General features: G+C 34.7%; 1 protein-coding gene across 4 annotated transcripts; it reads left to right on the top strand.

Annotated features, from left to right (window-relative positions):
* Positions 1-743: 743 nt before the first annotated feature.
* Positions 744-21,529, top strand: si:dkey-162b23.4. Of its 4 annotated transcripts, none has more exons than XR_012407453.1 (14): positions 744-1,483; positions 1,685-1,843; positions 3,498-3,711; positions 5,252-5,422; positions 7,439-7,581; positions 9,849-9,976; positions 10,057-10,232; positions 11,974-12,080; positions 12,206-12,355; positions 13,751-13,859; positions 14,002-14,138; positions 14,253-14,436; positions 18,289-20,420; positions 20,593-21,529. XR_012407453.1 is itself a non-coding variant. In XM_694618.8 (13 exons), the coding sequence occupies exons 2-13, from the start codon at positions 1,730-1,732 to the stop codon at positions 18,348-18,350; spliced, it is 1,695 nt and encodes a 564-aa protein (XP_699710.2). In that variant the 5' UTR covers positions 744-790; positions 1,685-1,729; the 3' UTR covers positions 18,351-21,529. The 4 variants fall into 4 exon arrangements, 2 of the variants coding, with proteins under 2 accessions (XP_699710.2, XP_005160140.1); XR_012407452.1 differs by having other exon boundaries at positions 20,574-21,529; XM_694618.8 differs by having other exon boundaries at positions 744-790; positions 18,289-21,529.
* The last annotated feature ends 67 nt before the right edge of the window (positions 21,530-21,596 follow it).

Genomic DNA, 21,596 nt, shown 5'->3' with positions numbered 1-21,596 from the left:
AGTAAAACTGTATTTTTTATTATTAACATCAGATACATGACAATATAGTAAACAAAATAATGCCAGGGTGATAGAAAGTAAATAACAACAGCACAATAAATAAATATAAAAACAAGTATAAATAGTTAACTAAAATTCTTACAATTACAAAACAAGCAGGACCTTTACATTAATCAAAAGTTTTGAAGCTAGAGCACAACTGGACAGTTTTAATGGCCTTTCTATTAGCACTATGCTGAATAGTGCATGTTTAATCTTTCAGTTCCTTATAGAACACAGTAAAACAATGTTTTTTTGTTGGAAAATTTACACTTATGAATGTGAAACTTAATTAACAAAATAAATAGGTTAATAACAAATACTTCGTTATTCAAATTATCATAATTAAAATATCCTAAAATTACGTTTTTCAAAATTAAAATTAAAGAGTACATTTTTTTTTTTATAAAAACAGAAGCATCATACCAAATCTTTTTAACATAAACACAGCGCCAAAAGATGTGGGGTACATTTTCCAAATATAAAGAACAAAAAGAGCAATATGTATATCAATATCCCTTTTAAATTTACTGAGGAAATGTTAAACAGTGTATAATATGATTAGAAGATAATGATAAACATGCGTCTCGTATTGAAGACCTGTGATTGGTCGGCAACTTTTACGTCTAGCCACTCACGCAACAAATGAGGCGGGACTGGTCGGAAAAGAGGTTGAAAGCATAAATATGATTGGACGTAGGTTCAAACAACACCCCCCTCTGCCATTCATGCTTCCGGATGTCTGGACCGGGTAAAAGATTAACCTTTTAAATATACTGTATAGTCGCATTTCTGGACGAGGCGCGTGTATTTTCAGTATTATTTGCTTGTATAGGCACAAAGCTCGGCACATGCCAGTCAATAAATCACTCGGGAAATGCTCAAGATTGCTGATGCTTTCGTTTGAGGTTTGATTTGATGGCATGGAGGTTTAAAGTCATGATTGTTTATTATTAAATGTCAGACATTTGATTTATCACACAAACAAAAGAGAGAAATTAATGTTTTAGGTCATACACAACACTATATTCGTGATGAATAAGAAACAAGAGGACATAAATATGCCTGATTATATGTAGATAAACATGAATCTGATGTTTAGGAACAGTTAATGACATGTTCAGTCAGTTCTTGGTTTACTACAGTACCATAAACAGAGACCATATGCCACGAGCTCTTCAGTCTGATAAAACACCATATGGCCCAGGCGTCGCGTTTAGTCCTGTCACAAGCCGATTAACCTGTTGAATAAACCAGTCGCTTTTCTGTCCTAGTACTCGAGTTATTTCCCTTTTGAGCTCCATTGACAGGCTTTAACGGTAGACAGACATAGTGACCGTTATTTAGCTGAACAACTGAGGTAAAGTTGGTTTTATATTCCCACATTCGTTCAGTGACAACTCGTTCCCACACGCTACTTTGAGTATTCAGTCTGAAATCGCATGTAAGTATGCCTTACAAACAACATTAGCACTATTTAATGGACTGCGAACTATGTTGTGCTTTGATTGTGAGTAGTTAGCGAATCTGATTTCAATATTTTCAATATTTAGTAGAGAATAGGCTACTTCTCTGCAATTATATTATTAATGAGTTAGTCAGAATGTGCAAATATTACCAACTTTATCCAAATATATGAACACAGGTCATGGGCACGAGCTCGTGCTATGGCTAGAGGACTCGGGTGAGGATGGAGCAGAAGTGCAGTGCCATGGAGGATGTCCAGTCCAGACCACATTCAGCCCACTCCCTTTACTCGCAGCGGACTGAGGATGCCACCTCTGCGTTGGGGAATCATGCTGAAGTAGGTTCATATATTAGTCAGACTTCCACACTTGATACTGATTTCTTTTTGTCAGAAATTAGTTTGGAAGTAGCATATAGTTGTTGTTTTTTTAATGATATGTAGGCTACAGAGTGCTGTGGTTAATTGTATGTGTGTTCTTCTAAGTCGACCTTTAAAGGATAGTTCACCTAAAAATGACAATATACTCACAATTTACTCTCTCCCAAGCGGTTACAAACCTTTGAGTTTCTTTTCTGTTGAACACAAGAGAAGATATTTTAAAAAATGGTAGAAACGTGTAACCATTGTTTTCCATGGTAGGGAAAACAAATAGTGTGGAAGTCAATGGTTAAAGGTTTTCAACAATTTTCAAATTAATTACTTTTGTGTTCAGCCGAAAATAGAAACTCAAACAGATTTCTAGGACGAGTAAATGATGACATATTTGTTAGTTTTGGATTAATAATCTGTTTAATGGACAATATGAAAGCTATGCCACTTTAAAACTTGATATACTTAAAATTTTGTTAGGCTGTACAATAGAGTCTCACTGCCATATACTTGGGTTACACTTTGTTTTAAGAAGTATTTACTATATACATACTATAGTAATTACAATTAGTAGGCATAATTACATGCAGATAATCCTAAACTCATCGAATTCTAATAGTATGTATAATTACTGTAATTAGTATCACGCAGTTACTGAACATTTGCATTGTAACAATGACTCAGACTTGAATCAGGCTTTGTTAGTGTTTCCCTTATGGCAGTTAATCAAATGACAACAGATAAAACAAAACAAAGCAAAAACATGATTTTTGTAGTTAATTCATGGTAATTGTGAATTAATCGAGCTATTCTGTGATTTGGTAATCGGTCCACTTATAACATGGTTACAACACATTTACTGTAATACAAATGGTGGATAATTTTCATAAGGAGTATCAATAAAATTGTTTATTATATCAGAGTGCATTAACAGATGTCACCAAATGCATACTTTTCTCATAAATGTGATTAAAGGTAGTTATGAACATTAGCTATCTGAAGTGTTTATTGTTAGGTCATAAAATTTACACTGTTCATAAATGATACCATATTGTACATTTTTTTTCTTTGTCTCATAGCTTAGTTGTTTATGTACATTTAAATATGAATAAGAAAACACATTGAGGTACAGTATCTGTGATAGGCAGTGACAACATGACTTTTATTTCGCATGTTTAATGCACAAAATGTACTTTACATATTCGTCAACAAAACTCTGTAATGTGAAAAGTTGGGAAAATACTTGATTACTTTATTTTGTGCATTTTATCTTCCAGTTTTACTCCTAATCACAGCCCTCACAGAATGCAAGACATATTTTTACACTCAAAAAAAAAAGTACTATAAACTTTTCTCTTAAGATGACTTAAATGTACTTGTAAGAAAAAAAACCCTGATTAGATAACAGAACTAAAGAAAAACCTAAAAACACCAGAATTTACATAATAAATACATCTTCTCAATTCTTTTGTTTATATTCAGGTTTTATTTTTAAAGCAATAAGTATGATCTGAAATAATTGAGAACATACCTTTTAGATGCTACACTGGATAGAGCATCTGCAAAGTTTAGATTTTGCAACTAAGATCAATGCATCTTCCTTCACTGTTTTCTCTGACAGCACCACCTCACTGTCAGTCAGACAGTCCTGGTGGTTCCAAAGCGTCCAGAGAGTCCCAATCCCAGTATGACAGAAGAGACCATCTATGTCCCTCGACCAGTGTCGGCGGTTGATGCTTGCACCAACACAGACCCTCCGTATGAATGCTGCCCATGGCTGCGCAGACTATGCCCGTGTCCACCCAGAGGCATGCTGGCTGCCATTATCACCAAAGGTCAGTCAATAGTCTTCAAAATCTTAAATTTACCATTAAAATTTGTTTGATTGTGTTATTATTTTTTTTGTTTTGAAAGATCTAATATAATAATTAATAAAATAAATTAATCAATAATTGATTAAATATTCTCACCAATTATCTTTGTGTAAGATATAGTATTATAGTAGTGTATTGTGATGTATTTGTAAGTATTATTACAAATTTAAAAAAAAAAGCTGTTTTCTATAATAATAAATATTTTGAAATGTTTTTTTTTTTGTATTTTTCTTTTAGATATCAAAGCTGAATTGTCAGCATCATCTTTAGTGTCCTATGAGCCCTTTCGAAATCATACTAATATGTTGATTTGCTGTTCAGTAAATATGTATAGTTCATATCCTGTTGAAAACAATTGTGCTGCTTACTGTTCTTTCTGGAAGTCATACATTTGTTTTCATGGAATATTAACATTTAATTTTCTGAATATAAATTATTTATTTAAAAAAAATTAATATAATAATAATAATAATAATAAAGCTCCTATGAAGTGGTTTGAAATGTGCATTTTTTTATTGGACTGTTTTTATTATTTCTATTTTTATATATTTTTAATATTATAAATGAAGATTAAGAGGGGGTGGGACATAGCTCCTCCCCTTTAAAAACAGCCAGTAGTGTTTTGTTTTTATCACATCTCTGCCAGTGAGAGTGATTGAGCTGAAGAGCAAAAAATTGAGCTGAAGCAAATAAAAAGTGTGGGCATATCATAAAGGGGGCGGGGCATATCAGACACTAGAGAGCATTTGATTGGTCAATATTTGATGACAAAGAAAAGTCGTTGATGCATTTAGGTGGAAGTGAAAAACTGCATGTTTTGGATGTCTATATCTGTTTTATTATTTATTTTTATTTTTTACTTAAATTTTGTCAGTTTTGGAGTACACTAGCTTGTAGATATCCTTAGAACTAACGGACTGAAACTAACATCTAAAAAACTTTAGTTTCACAGGACCCTCAACAGTAATACATTCTACTTATAATGTGCTTCTTTTAAACTTGCAACTGTACAAACAAAATGCAACCAAAAACTACATTAGAAATTCACATTATAAAATAACAGTAATATGTCAATTAATAAATAGAATCAAAAAATAATTAGTATAATTACAAGTTGTACATTTAGTCACATTACAGTATATAAAGTGTGTCTGTATTTATGAAATGCATATTTATAAAATAAAATCGGTTATTAATGGCATTATTACACATGTTCTACATACTACAACTATAGTTTTAAAGTCTGCATACTGTAATTACATGCAACTAACAGTACTCCTATGACAGTAGTGAATTATTATTACTTAGAACTTAAACTGTAACTAATAAAATGTAAACAATTCCTTCTTTTTCTGAAAATGTTTTCCCCGATCTCAAGTCTTTGAACATTAAATAATAGAAATAAGTGCATTATGTTTGTATGTCAATCTTCATTGTCTCGCAGTGTGATCTGCTGGTTAATTAAACACACCGTGTCTGTTTGCTCTTGTCCCCTTGGCAGTGACCATGGCCGCAGTGCTCTTTGGAGTGGTCTGGTCCATCACAGAGAAGGAATGTCTTCCAGGCGGGAACCTTTTCGGAATTGTGACCTTGTTTATTTGTTCAGTGGCCGGAGGAAAACTGTTTGGACGCATACGTTTACCAAGACTGCCACCTGTACCTCCTCTGCTCGGTATGACAATTTCTAATTTTAAAATTCAAATATGCACATTAATGTCATTTTGTGTGCAATAATAAATTTTGGTGTCATTAATGTGTAAAGCAATGCTCAGAAGTTAAAAATGACAACTATGTGGATTCCTGTTCAAATGACTAGGCATTATTTTGTTAAATGTAACTCAAAACAAGAAGAAACACCAACATATTACTGCTGTATTTGCAGCTTGTGTATAAACTTTTTTTATATCATGAGATATCATGAGAGGTTTTATATAAAGAGACTTTTATTCAGCATTAAATTGATCAAAAGTATCAGGAAAGGCATTTTGCAAGAGCGTTCTGAATCAACAGGCAGCGATAAAAGCCTTACACCACGTCCTAACAACATTCGATACGACAAGATTCCAGCATCAATCAATTTGGCTGTCTGCACCAAATGTGACACGACATGACAAATACCAACTACTGCACTCCTAATGAAATGGTAAAGGTTTTTAATTTCATTCATTCATTTATTCATTTTCTTGTGGCTTAGTCCCTTTACTAATCCGGGTTCACCACAGCAGAATGAACCGCCAACTTATCCAGCACATTTTTACGCAGTGGATGCCCTTCCAGCCGCAACCCATCTCTGGGAAACATCCACACACATTCACATACAAACTCATACACTACGGACAATTTAGCCTACCAAATTCACCTGTACTGCATGTCTTTGGACTGTGGGGGAAACCGGAGCACCCGGAGGAAACCCACTCGAATGCAGGAAGAACATGCAAACTCCACACAGAAATGCCAACTGAGCCGAGGATCGAACCAGCGACCTTCTTGCTGTGAGGCGACAGCACTACCTACTGCGCCACTGCGTCGCCGGCTTTTAATTTAATAATAAATAACATTATTAATAGGCTGCTGAGTGGCTGTTGTTGTTGATTTGCACTAGTTTATTTTTAAGATCTGAGGTGAACTATCTGCTGCTGCTTAAAGTAGTGATGTCAATAAATGTCACGTAAAATAGTATTTAAACTCACATTAATTGCAAAGCACATATCCTGTACTTGAGGTGATCATTATCACAGTAGTTTATGCTGTTGTTCAGCCGTGATAATATCTATTGCGGAAATAGAAAGCATTTCTAAAATATAAATTTTGAACATCACTGTCGGAGATTGCTAGGACAAAAACTCCTTTTAACATGCAAAAGATAGCGTTTATTGCCCATTATGACATGTGTTGTTATGACACTGTGTTAGAATAAAGCTACGTTGGGCTATCAGAACAGAGAAAACAGCCTGCAAACTCATGCTATAAGGCGAAAATCAAACTGTTTGCAGAGTTTCTGAAAATCCTCACCCTGGCTGAAATAGTACTGCATTTCCATTTGGACAAAAGGCTAAAACACATAGAAAAACAATGCGGTTTTTAAAATATCAGTGTTTGTGTGGACATTGCTTACGATAAGACACCAAATAAGCATATTAGAGTCATTTCTGAAAGATTGTGAGACATAAAAAATCTTTTTTTTTTCTGTCTCAGGAATCAATGATATATAAATGTTTAAAAAAATATAAAATAATTATGTAAAATCATAATGATCATAATGATATCATACACACCAATAGCTGGTGTGTGGTGAGAGCATTGGCACCGTTGTCCTGTGGCTGCCGTTGCATCATGCAAGTGGATGCTGCACACTGGTGGTGGTGTGGAGAGACTCCCCTCATGATAGTTAAGTGCTTTGGACGTATGGCCATGCACAATAAATGCGCTATATAAATACATTACATTACATATTCATAGATTAAATAAATGTAGTCTTAGCTGACTTCTTTCAAAAACATCATGTAGTATTATTAATCCAATCTTAAGTGGATTTTTTTCTCTCAGCTTAAAGACAAGTTACCTGTGTTATTTTTTCATTGAGCTATTTATTTTGTAAGCGTTCGCCAGTGTGAGAACTGTAATGGGAAACTCTTGGATTTCTGTTTGTGTTCTTGAGTTCTGCTGTTTTCTCTGTGTGTGTTTGCAGGCATGCTGCTGGCAGGCTTTATCCTCAGAAACATCCCTGTGGTTACAGATGCGGTGTACATTGATGTTAGATGGTCCTCTTCTCTGAGGAACATCGCTCTTGGTGTCATTCTGGTAAAGGCTGGCTTGGAATTAGACAGCAAGGTATGAAACCCAATCAGCTCCTGTCGAGTAACATCGAAAACATTTTTCTTGAAGCTGACAAAGACAAAGTGCCTTTACAATATACTTGGGGCGCTATAAAAAAATAACGTTTTATCGTTTCTCAAAGTCCATTTCATTTTTTCCTGAATTAAGTATTTACAGTTTTGTTTTTTGGACCGTTTTAATTGTAAAAACACTTTATTAATCAAAGATCATGTTCTTATTCAGTAACAACACTTTATGAAGAATGTAACATTATTTTAGTTTTAAGAACCTTATAGAATTATTTATTTATTTATTTTTTGGATTCAAAGATTTTTGTTGTTGTCGTTGTTGATGATTTTTAAGATGCTATGAATTTTAGCGTTTACAGAATTTAGTAATAGCTTTGCTCATAAATATGCCAGAGAAGTGATTTTTTTTTTATCAGTTCTGGAAATAAAGTTGTATGTTTATGTCTTCTAATAGTAATATGTAAATTTTTGTGTATTAAACCAAACTGCATTTACACAAATGTGCAAAACATGCAGATTTAATATTTAAATAGTATCTTGTGGTTTCATATTCACAAGTTAATAGTCCATATTATAATTTGATTGGGTGTACAACACTATTTTTTATTTATTAATGTAAAATTTGACAAATTCCTTGACACTCGCTACTTTTCTGCATTGTGGAAAATCATAGGGATCTACTTTTTTTGTCCACTTTTTTTTCCATAATTCGCTTTCATTATTATAAACACTCACTGGCCACTTTATTAGGTACACCTGTCCAATTGCTCGGTAAAACAATTTTAGAGGAGGATGTCCTGACTGATTTCAGCTGATAGAAAGGCAACAGTAACTCAAATAACCACTCGTTACAACCGAGGTATGCAGAAGAGCATCTCTAAATGCACAACACGTCCAACTTTGAGGCGGATGGGCTACAGCAACAAAAGACCACACGGGGTGCCACTCTTGTCACCAAAATTGGACACTAGAAGATTGGACAAACGTTGACTGCTCTGATGAGTCTTAATTTCTACTGTGACATTCGGAGGGTAGGGTCAGAATTTGGTGTCAAAAACATGAAAGCATAGATCCATCCTACCTTGTATCAATGGTTCAGGCTGGTGGTGGTGGTGTAATGGTGTGGGGGATTTTTTCTTGCCACACTTTGGGCCCATTAGTACCAGTTGAGCATTGTCAATGCCACTGTCTGCCTGACTCAATATTGTTGCTGACCATGTCAATTCAATCCCTAGATGTGCAGTCGACAAATCTGCAGCAACTGCGTGGTGCTATCATGTCAATATGGACCAAAATCTCTGAGGAATATTTCCTGTATCTTGTTGAATCTATGCCACGAAGGATTAAGGCAGTTCTGAAGGCAAAAGGGGGTCCAACCTGTTACTCGTACCTAATAAAGTGGCCAGTGAGTGTATCAAAATATGAAATAAAAGTTATATGTTAAAGTGATAATGTTATTGATCCCTACAATAACAATGTTTCTTGCGATTAATTTTCCCAGATAAATGGTAATATTATCATTGGCTCTTAAAATAAAAAGAAAATGTATATATTTAATGACCATACTAAAATTAACTGGCAATTGTTATTTTTGAGATGTAAATCAAATTGAGGCAAAAAGTATATATTGACTTTAAAACACTACCAATGACTAAAAACATCAACAAATATTCCAACACAATCTCGCAGCAATTCGTAACTTTTTGATTAAGTGGCTAATTCGTATTAATTCGTATGATCTCATTTTTCATCCCCCCAATGACGGTTAGGTTTAGGGGCTGGGTTTGGTGCCATGCCTGAGTTTAAAATCAGACATTTTTGTACAACTGAACTCGTATGAATATGTACGAATTAGCCACAAAACTGACAAAACGTAAAGTAGTTAAGTTTCCTCCTGACATCCATAGGCTGGATATTCTCATATTTTATTCTCTGTTGTCCATTTCTATTGTCTTGCCTTTAGCATTTATTTTCAGCTCTCTATTCTGAGGCACTAGGTTTATCTTTGGGTTGGTCCAGCTAGCCAATAGCATACCAGAACCTATTTATGGAGAAGTGAGTAGTAAGGCCCCATCTGATTGATCAGATTTGATAAACGACCATTCAACTTAATTTATTGCACCTTACTGCAATATTAATATTCCATATTATTATTATTATTAATATAGTTATAGTGATAATTTTCAGATATTATATTGCATGAGTTGTGAAATTGTTTTAGCCCTATCTAATTATCTTATATGTGTGTTTCAGGCACTGAAGAAGCTGAAAGCTGTGTGTTTGCGTTTGTCCATGTTCCCTCTCATTTTTGAGGCAGCCACCATGGCGGTGATGTCCTATTTAATACTTGGTCTTCCATGGATCTGGGGCTTTATTTTAGGGTAAATCATGGTTTATGACAAGACTTTAGACTCATTAATTTTCATAGTCATGTCTCACATTGTACTTTTCTGCTCGGTAGGTTTGTTCTTGGGGCTGTTACTCCAGCTGTTGTGGTTCCATCCATGCTGCTTCTACATAGGCAAGGATACGGTTTAGAGCAGGGTATACCTACACTTCTCATGGCAGCGTGCAGCGTTGATGACATCATTGCCATTACCTGCTTTACCACCTGCTTGGGCATTGCTTTCGCCACAGGTTTGCCTAAAAAACTAAAAGCTTTTATAAATCAAGTGTTTTGTCACATACGGAGTCATACACAGACAGTATGATATGCAGTGAAATGCTTACACAACCACTTGAGACCTTAAAATAATACAACAAATAATAACAATAACAAAAATAAAAATAAAAACAATAGAATCTAAATTATGGAGAAATAGAAGTGATGCAATTGAAAAAAAGCAAATATAAACTATTTAAAGAATTTTGATTTAGAGTATGTGGCTGTAGGAAAAAAGTGTAATGTATAAAAAATAAATAAATAAGCTATCCTTATACTTTGTGCTTTTCTGCTTACTCTCATACTGTACAGTATAACATTATATAGGAAGGAAAGAGGAAAAAAATTAAACTGATACTAGACTCCACGCTCATTTATGATTTGATTGTGATAAAACAAAAAAAAAACGCCAGTTTTAGACACTATTTAGACAAGATTTTGCATTTTACTCTACTGTTCAAAATTTGCTCACGGTAAGGTTTAAAATAAAAAATGTTTTTAGGACAAGCAAACATACGGTTTTAAATATTAAAATAGACGTCCACAGAAATAATAAAACTATATTCATTATAAGTAATGTCAACACATGATCCTTCAGACGTCATTTTAATATGCTGATTTGAAAAAAAAAAAAAAAAAAAAAATATATATATATATATATATATATATATATATATATATATATATATATATATATATATATATTTATATATATATATATATATATATATATATATATATATATATATATATATATCGTTATTGTCAACAATGAAAAGAGTCTTGTTGATTTATTTTTTTTGTGAAAACCAAAGAAATTATTTTTTTTATTTGGTTGTGTATAAAGTTAGTTTCTGTATGTATGTATGTATGTATGTATGTATGTATGTATGTATGTATTTATGTATGTATGTATGTATGTATTTAGTTAGTTAGTTAGTTAGTTAGTTAGTTAGTTAGTTAGTTAGTTAGTTTGTTTGTTAGTTAATGTATATTCGAAATAGATTTTTTTTGTGCCCATGTGAAACATTTCTGTTGAGTTAAAAAAAACAGCCTTTGTTGAAATATTAAAACTTTATAATATTATATATGTGTTGTCTTCAATTTAACAAAATATTTAAACTCACCTCACTTCATAAATATATTTTGTGTATTAATAGTCATATTAATTGTATATTACTTTTATATATTGATATAATAAATATTTGTATATTTATTTTGTATATTCATTGCAAAACTTTATACAATTATTTTTAAAATAAAAACGTCTTGCATTGAACAATTTATTTATTTATTTTTTTAATTTTGTGGAAGCATGATGCAATTTTAATCAGGATTTTATAAGCTCGGTGATTCAAAAATAAAGCTTGGTCTTTGGGGAAAAAAAGAGAAAAAGTATCTCTTTATTTTGACATAACTCATTACTTTAAGATATGTGGTTGTCATGGAATACTTATGTCACATTATAAATGTTTTAGTCTTTCTTTTGATCCTTTCCAGTGCTTCCTCTCTAAATTAAAGTAATACATCATTTAAACTCACCTCAAACTTTTCATAGTGTATGATTATGTATAAGAATCTTTTTTTTCCCAAGTTTATAAAGTGTGTACTTAAAACTTATATAATTTTAACTTTTATCTGGGTCATTTCTCCAGGATTCATTGACTTGTTAGTTGTGCTGTGTTATATTATTGTCCTCTGTTTTACCCTCTGCAGGCTCCGTGTGGTTAAACGTGCTGCGGGGTCCGCTGGAGGTATTGGGTGGTGCAGTCACTGGTGTGGCATTAGGGTTCTTTTTACATTACTTCCCCAGCAGAGACCAGGTACACAAGCAACAACTACAGGATTGAGAACTACAATATGTATACAACAATATGTTGTTTTCAGAATTGCTATCATCGTAACCACTTTTATTGTTTTTGTTGTTGATTTGTGTGTTTGCGTGCAGAGAAACCTCGTGTTGAAACGCTCCTTCCTGGTGTTGGGCTTGTCAGTGTTTGCTCTGTTTGGCAGTAATGTGGCTGGGATTCCTGGAGCAGGCGGTCTCTGTACACTGGTGCTGGCGTTTGTGGCCGGAATAGGCTGGGGAAGAGCTAAGGTCTGAATCTCCTGTCAAAAACACAGTGAAATATCAAATTAAGCTGTGAATTTAATTTTAATTTTTAATTTAATTTTAAGTTTTATGTTCAACAACAACAAATATGATAAAAATTATCTTAAATAGAAATAATAATTTCAAAAAATAAATATATAAGGTTTCATCTGCGTTCTGAATGATTTTGAGATAATGAGCTTTAATGTTTGTGCATTCCATAGCAAACAGTATGTGTGTAACATTTGTTTTTTTTTTTTAAATAAAAAGTCTTAAAATGTAAAAAAAACTTATAAAAAAAACATCCCATAATGTAAATAAGTTGTCATTTAATAAGAATATGCCAGTAACTCAATACTGACAAAAATGTAAGATAGAACCTTATAATTCTAAGGTGACAATATATATAAAATACCATTATATTCAGTGACAGGTAAAACAGATCATTTATTTATTTATAAAACATTATTTAAAATATGTACTCTAAACACAACCCACACAAAAAAAAATTATTAAGTATACAATAAGAATAAAACAAATTTTGAATAAAATAATAATAACAAACATAATAATTAAAGAAAAAAAGACAAAATATTTAATACTTTTTATTCACCTTATTCTTCGTGTACAAGCAGACACAGCCATTTGAATCTTTTTGTTTAATCATGCAAACACTTGTTTGTAGAGCAATTAGTTTCATGTATTGTTTCCCAACAACATCATGTTCAAGACTACAAGGATCTTCCAAACACAAACACACAATTTCCACTGAAATAATAGAATAACTGAACAAAACAGTAGAGTTTTGTGTACTGCAGATAGTAAAGACGAAAAATGTTTGAAAACAAAAGTATATGTGTAAGTTTAATCTCAGTTTTGTCTACTTTTTCTATTTTACTTTATTTTTGGCAACAATGTCAAGTAATATTGCACATACACATACTACCTGTACAGTATAAATGGTTTATGAAGATGCTCGGTGGTTGTAATGCATATTATATAGTAGAACGTCTGATTATATGGCCTAACCCCACTCCTAAACCCAACCCTCACAAGAAACCAGTGGCAAAATTTAAATGTCTAAAGAATGTTAAGTAGGATTTAAAGCATTATGAATTACACAGATACAAAGCATATCCTCATAAACCACCTTAATAAAGTACAACCAGCAACACATCAGTTTCTTGTCCGCACTTTCCATTGAGATATCAAAAATAAAGAAGGGAAATAAAATTAGAAACACAACAAGGTTCTGTCTATTTGTCCTCTTCTTTTGCCTTCTATTGACAAATGTTTTGGCAATAATGTCAAGTAATAAGTGTGTTGAAGTGTAACAATGTACAGTAATTTTCTTCCCGTTTTTTCAAGGCAACATGTACAATTTTTCTGTATCTGTTTCAGGCTTCAGTGGAAGCAGTAGTGGAGAGGTTTTGGCTTGTGTTTCAGCCTCTTCTCTTTGGACTCATCGGTGCTGAGATTGTTATTAGTTCTTTGGAGCTCACGACTGTGTGTGAGTGTCAAACTACAGTATAAATGTGATTTTTTACATCTTATGTGCTGTCATTTCTATAGAGCTGATTAGAAAATACTTAAGCAGACTGTCAGCAGTGTAATATTTTTTATTAATGAGCTGTAATTTGATCCGTCCTCAGTTTTGGGTATAGCAGCTTTGTTCATCGGCCTCACCGTACGCCTGCTTGTCACTTTCATTGTGGTCCTGCGAGCCGGATTTAACCTGAAAGAGAAGATCTTTGTCACTCTCGCCTGGATGCCTAAAGCCACAGTACAGGTAAACTTGCCAAGTGTGTAAATAGACCTGCTGTTTTACCGTGCCTTTGTGAAGGTGTGAGAGAAATGAAATGCTTCTGTGAGATCCCTGAGAATGACTTGTGACTGGTTTCAGGCAGCTATAGGCTCTACAGCTTTAGACATGGCCCGTTCCAAGCAGGACCTGGAGCTGCAGAAGTACGGCATGGACGTCCTGACTGTGGCTGTGCTGTCAATCATCATCACTGCTCCTATTGGAGCTCTGCTCATCAGCCTGCTCGGCCCTCGACTACTGCAGAAACCAAAGAACCCTGAGTGGGGTAAGACAGATTTCACATACACCCATATATACAATGGTGTGAAAAAGTGTTTGCCCCCTTACTCATTTTTTTTATTTTTTTGCACGTGTCACACTTTAATATTTCAGATCATCAAACTAACTAAAATATTACTCAAAGATAACACAAGTAAACACATCATGCAGTTTTGAAATGAAGGATTCTATAATTATTTGGAAACAAAATGCTAAACTACATAGCCCTGTGTAAAAATGTGCCCCCTAATAACTGGTTGGGTCTTCCTTAGCAGAAACAACTGCAATCAAGCGTTTACAATAACTTGCTTGAGTCTGTTACAGCGTTGTGGAGGAATTTTGGCCCGCTCATCTATGCAAAATTGTTGCAATTCAGCCATATTGGAGAATTTTCGAGTATGAGCCGCATTTTTAAGGTCATGCCACAGCATCTCAATTAGATTCAGGCCAGGACTTTGACTAGGCCACTCTAAAGTCTTCATTTTGTTTATCTTCACCCATTCAGAAGTGGACTTGCTGCTTTGGATCATTGTCCTGTTACTAATATTTAATTTGGTTTGATGATCTGGAACATTAAAGTGTGACAAATATGGAAAAAAAATAAGAAATAAGTAAAGCCTGGTTTATACTTCTGCGTCAAGTGATCGGCGTGACCCACGGCGCATGCAATGCGTGTAACCCAATGACTGTAAAAAATATAGACGACGCGACAGCCCCTTTTCCCATTGAACACCTTGAGGGTAAAACGCCTGCTTGACGGGCACAAACTGTCGCAAAAGACTGCTGAAATTGGAGCCTTGACATGCGCAGAAGGACTGTCTGATGGAGCCAGAGGAGGAGCCGTGAAAATGAGCGGAGTCGAGCTTCCAACCAAACGCTTTATGTAAAATCAACCACGCCCCCCGAACTGCTCAGCATGCGTTTGCTGTCATATCAACACAAATGGATGTAATAACGTTACCAAATATGAGGGTTTTATATATTCAATCGCGCCAGCTCCGGGCCGCAGCGAATAACCTACTCGCGGCGTCGCGGGCTGATTCCGGCTCGCATGCGGCAGCGCCGGCTCGCTCGGCCACCGCAACTGGCTCGATTGACTTGGGCTGGAATCGGGCAGTGAGTCCAGGCATCCGGAGTAGGTCCAGCAGAGGTAGTCAGTCTGAGCTCTGAGGGGTAAGTCTCCGGCAGGCGAGAATCTAGCCGGAACTGGCCCGAGTGTATTTTGCTATCTGGGTGGTTAGGCGTGTATCAGCAAACTAATAAATCCCGAAAAAAGCCATGAACTTAGCGAATAAACATTGTTCCACCAGGATCATGCAAGTCAGAAACTGTAGTTTTCTGCTGAACTCATTTTGTCATGGTAAAATAACACAGAAATCAAATAATAACACTTCAGTCTTCTGCCGAAGCTCAGACGGTGTGCTTTGAGAAACTGTCAATCACAGCTGTCAATCACGATGACACGCCCAGCATTAAATTACTGCTAAAAACAAACTGTTTACAAAAATGAAGATCTGCACCTATTTCAGCACAATAACCAGTGCCTTAATCGACCTGAACCATCTTTCGGGACATTTTATTGCAAGTGTAATAAATTTTTTTATTTGGGCTCAAGTCTCCTTTATTAACATGGAGGAGGCGGGCTTTATGACTTGTACTGCAGCCAGCCCCCAGGGGGCGATCTAACGGCCGAGACCTCTCAAACACCGGGTTGCGGCACACTTGGTGTAACCATGTATTTATACTACTGCACGCTGTGTGTTGCTCTGCAAGAACACTTCAGAAACGCTAGCTGGCAGTAGCTATTTATATTCCTCTTTGTCGAGTTTCTTCGCTGGTGTTTTGTTTTTTTATGAACACTACCTTAATGTACAAGTAGCTTAAACTTGCTCATTCTGAGGTGGGAATCGGCAGACATGCAACAACTTTAATCATAAGGTAAACACAAAACAACAGTTTCCATCTGGAGTTCCTTCACGGGACCTTATACTTGGAAAAACTTGCTCCATCAGGGTCACGCGGCTCTTACCCCCACCCTTACTCGTCAGCGCTACCAAGCCGACCAATGACAGAGCTTGCGCTACTCGTCTGTGCGACGTGTAGTTACATTTTTTGAGGGGTGTGCGTCAGTGTCGCTGACGGCTATGACGAGGGCTATGCGTTCATGCGAAGGCTGTGCACGTGCGCTTGATGCAGAAGTATAAATCAGCTTTAATAGGATAAACACTTTTTCACAACACTGTATAAACGGAATGCACAATAATATATTGGTGTCTATATCGATATTGGCCAATAAATTGGTATTTTATTGGTCCAATAGAAAAATTAGGGTGATATCTTTAAGTCGATAAATGATGTGTTACTTCTGTTGGTTGAACTACTTTAAATGCTTGCTGCCCACCACTACTTCATTTTTTTATTGTTTGTTTTTCAACTGGCAATAGATTTTTTTTTAATATAAAAGAAATTTATTAATAAAGTAGAGAGATCAGTTCAAACATACCATATAAATATAACAATATTTATATACCATATAAATATATGGTTGTGTGTGTGTGTGTGTGTGTGTGTGTGTGTATATACATACACACAGTGTACAGTTTTAAAAGCAGAATAATTAGCCCCCCTTTGATTTTTTTATGTCTTCTTTTTTTATATATATATTTTCCAAATAATGTTTAACAGAACAAGAAAATTTTCACAGTAGGTCTTATAATATTTTTTCTTCTGGAGAAAGTCTTATTTGTTTTATTTCGGCTAGAATGTAAGCAAAGAAGTACAGAAGTGTCTAGAAAAATATTATTTATTGTCATCATGGCAAAGATAAAGTAAATCAAAGTAAATAAAATAAATTAGAAATGAGTTAATATTATTATTAAATTATCATGTTTAGAAATGTATTGAAAAAAATATCTCTGTTAAAAAGAAACTGGGGGAAAAAAATAAACAGGGGGCCTGATAATTCTGACTTCAACTGTAGTCCATATACTGTATATGCACACAGTATATTACATTGATAAACTGCTCAACTAGGCTACCTTTTTTGATAAATATCACATTCCAGACAAATTTTGCTTGGATGATTAAAACACACACACACACACACACACACACGCACACACACACACACACACACACACACACAAACACACATTTGCTATATATCCTTTAAGTAAAGTGCTATTAAAGTCAGTGAGCTGCACATGACGTCTGTTCCAGACATTTGACATCGACATTATATTGATTTATTAAAAACTAGAATGTGAATAACATATTTGTTTACTTTAGACAGAAAATGGCACCAACCGACTGTTAGAACCAACAGTAAACCTTTCACTTTTCAAAAGAGAAGTACTATTTTGTGGCGTGTGAGACTGCAAACCATAACGAATGTTTCAACATCAGTTAATGGTTAGGTTGCTGCCTTTGTAGACAGTTTGGTTTTGGTCAGAATTAAGCTGCAGTACCCTGCAAACATTAATAAAGCAGCTTTCTACAGTTCTCCACAATACAACATATCAACTGATTCTTTTTTGAAACACAGTACCCACATGGAAATGCGTTACCTCTACCACAGCTCGGAGAATTTGCATGCTGTATGGTCAGCCTTTGTCCTGTTTTACTCTCTGTCTGCTTTTATTGTTTGTTTGAATGAATGTACTTATATAGTGCTTTACATTTACAACCACATGCGGGCATCTCTCCTCACCAACATTAATGTGCAGCACTCACCTGGATGATCATAAGTAAAAATAAAAATGCCTAAGCTTTTATAACAGGAATAAGTACTAATATTATTGATTGTGTTCAATTTATAAATACATTGTTTTAATTGTGCTTTTTTTTTTCTGAATTGTAGCTGTCAGTCAGGGTGCGTTGTCTGCCTCAGGGACACCGGTGACGTATGAAAGCGCGCTCTGATATTCCGCAAAAGAAATCCAAACATCCAAGACTGCTGATCATCCTTTATTTGTCTTCAGAGAGGATTGTTAATCTCAGAATTACTGCGATCCTCTGAAATCAGACTGCTAACCATGACAGACAAGCATTACAGGTGAAGAAATTCCTGCTGTTTACCAGCGAAGGATAAAAACACTCAAATCAGTGTTGTTTTTACTGGCGACATGTTATTATTTTAAAGAATGGAACACTACAGGGATCATTTTTAGCACTATCATCAAGTACAAAAGATGTTTTTTTATGTGTTTTTTTTAAGTTTGTGTTAATAGTATTTATGTTATATATAATAGAAATCAGTCTGAAGTGACTGTATATCAGTATTACAAAAAGGTCATGTAGTGGTCAGACTATGTTCAGAATAAATACTAGCTTATTTCTTTCACTGCGCTGTGCATGATGTTTGCAGCCTTTAAAGTCTATGTCAGCCAGAAGTTGCTGCAGAATTTTATATCAGTGTCATGATGATGTATTTCCAAATCAAAGGGAATATTCAGTAGGGGCAGGGTTTTATTTTTAAGCTCCTCCTCTCATCTTTCACCTTCAGCAAACAAACGGTTGGAGGGGCGTGGCTAAGCATACTTGTGTCAAACTGACATCATCTTAGAAGAACACACATTTCCAGTAGAAGCAAATGGTTTGATTTTGATTAAGGATTACCAAAACTGTTTTATTTTTTTCATTGGATTAAATAGCGGAGATTAATTGTTCATATTAAGATTAACCGTGGGCGATAACAAAATAATCATTGTGAAATTTTATTTCATGCGGACTTTCATATATTTATAGAATTCAAATGTCGCACATTCTGCTTTATTTATGTTATGTAAAAGCAGATTGAACCAGATCTAAATGAGTTTTTTATATTTAAATAACACTATAATATCTAAATCTTCGAAGCCTATAGAGCACAGGAGTCAAAGCCATTTCCTGGAGGGCCTCAGCTCTGCACAGTTTAGTTCCAACCCTGCTTCAACACACTTACCTGTAGGTTTCAAACAAGCTTGAAGGACTCAAATAGTTTGATTAGTTGCGTTTAATTAGGGTTGGAACCAAACTTTGCAGAGCTGCGGCCCTCCAGGAACTGGCTTTGACACCTGTGCTATAGAGAAACATATGCATCGTTTTTATTTGATTCCAAGTATACTGCTTGAATATGTGAACTAGGCCAGTTCACATCAAGAACAATAACTATCATGTTAATTCTTTTGCTTTTTAATACACAGTAACACTGTACACTACCTGGCAAAAGTCTTATCGTCAATCCCAGTTGTATGAGCAACAAATAATAACTTGACTTCTAGTTGATCATTTGGAAAGTGGATAAGGTCGATTTTTCTCATGAATCATCTGTTGAACTGCATTCCCAATCATCAAAATACTGCAGAAGACCTATTGGAACTTGCATGGACCAAAGATTCTCACAGAAATCAGTCAAGCTTGGTGAAGGAAAAATTATGGTTTGGAATTACATTCAGTGTGTAAATAATCTGCAGAGTGGATGGCAACATCAACAGCTTAAGGTATCAAGAAATTTGTGCTGCCCATTACATTACAAAGCACAGGAGAGGGCAAATTCTTCAGCAGGATAGCGCTCCTTCTCGTACTTCAGCCTCCACATCAAAGTTCCTGAAAGCAAAGAAGGTCAAGATGCTCCAGGTTTGACCAGCCCAGTCACCAGACATGAACCATATTGAGCATGTCTAGGGTAAGATGAATAAGGAGGCATTGAAGATGAATCGAAAGAATCTTGATGAACTCTGGGAGTCCTGCAAGAACACTTTCTTTGTCTTTCCTCCAAGCTCATGGAAGTCATACAGAATATTAATTCTGTTTCCCCTGTACCATGACTTTATATTCTATACTGTACATTATTTCTGTTAAGTGACAAGACTGTCAAAGCAGAGTCAGACCTTACTGTTCTAATTAAATTATTTAAAAAATCAAGATATTTTGGTAAAATAAGCGTAATCTAGAGGCCTTTGTCTTTTTATATAAGCCACTTCTGATACCAAATGATCAACTAGAACAGGGGTGGCCAACCCTGTTCCTGGAGAGCCACCTTCCTGCAGATTTCAGTTGCAACTCATTTCAAACACACCTGCCTGTAATTATCAAGTGGTGTTCAGGTCCTAATTAATTGGTTCAGGTGTGTTTGATATGGGTAGCAACTGAAATCTGCAGTAGGGTGGCTCTCCAGGAACAGGGTTGGCCACCCCTGAACTAGAAGTCTTTATTTGCTTTTGCTAAAACTTGTATTGGTGACAAAACCTTTTTCAGGTAGTGTATATCATTAGCATGTTGCAGTTTTCTTTGTCTGTCGCTTGACATAAAAATTCTTGCATTTTTTTGGAGAAGTATGGATTCTGATTAGCTGTTATTTTCAACTCTGAACAATTTTCAGAGCTATTTTAAAGAATTAACAGTAGTCATTTAGGCTTTAAAAACATGTTACAAAATATGATTATTTATTTTTACTGTTTTTTGTTGTTGTCCTTGGTGTGAATGGATCTTTACGAGGTTACTAAACTAAAAACAGAACAACAATTTTTTTTAAATGTTTAATTATTTTTTGTATAATAAATATATTGTCTGACACACCAGAAGAACAATTGTTTTTTCCATCCACGTGGAAATAAAAGCTCAAGTTGACTGCTCTGCAGGATATATTATTCCACAGAAAAGCCACATTTTGGCAAATATAGTAGTTTATCGGCATATTTTAGTCATACAGCATTCATGTATTCCGCAGCACTATTACGAATATGCTAGTATGCTGTTCTGAACATAGATTAATTTTTAGTCCCATTACAATTACAGTATCTGTACAATTTGAAGACATTTTGTTTATAGTGGAAGTATTTTTTTTAGAGCTTTTACTTTATTAGTTGTAGAAATCCAAATTGTACTTCCCTCATTGCACAGTTAATAATGATACTTGAGCCATATTTATGTTTTCATATGACTGTTTTCATAAATTGCGTATTTGAATGTTATTAGGGCATTATTGTTCATGTATGTTTTTTCTGTCTGAGTACAATTAGCAGATTAAGTTTACTGCTTGAATTTGACAAGATTTTGTATTGTGGTTACATGCGGTTAATTGAAGCAATTAAATGACTATTGTTTAACATGTTAATACGTATTAATTTTGCCTCGTTTGATTATTTGTACAGTGTGTGTAGTTATTTTCATTTATAGATGCATTGC

The sequence above is a fragment of the Danio rerio genome, chromosome 1 (assembly GCF_049306965.1).
Source record: "Danio rerio strain Tuebingen ecotype United States chromosome 1, GRCz12tu, whole genome shotgun sequence".
NCBI classification, from domain to species: Eukaryota; Metazoa; Chordata; class Actinopteri; order Cypriniformes; family Danionidae; genus Danio; species Danio rerio.
The sequence above is the reverse complement of the archived record's forward strand: the minus strand, read 5'-3'. Positions and strand labels throughout refer to the sequence as shown.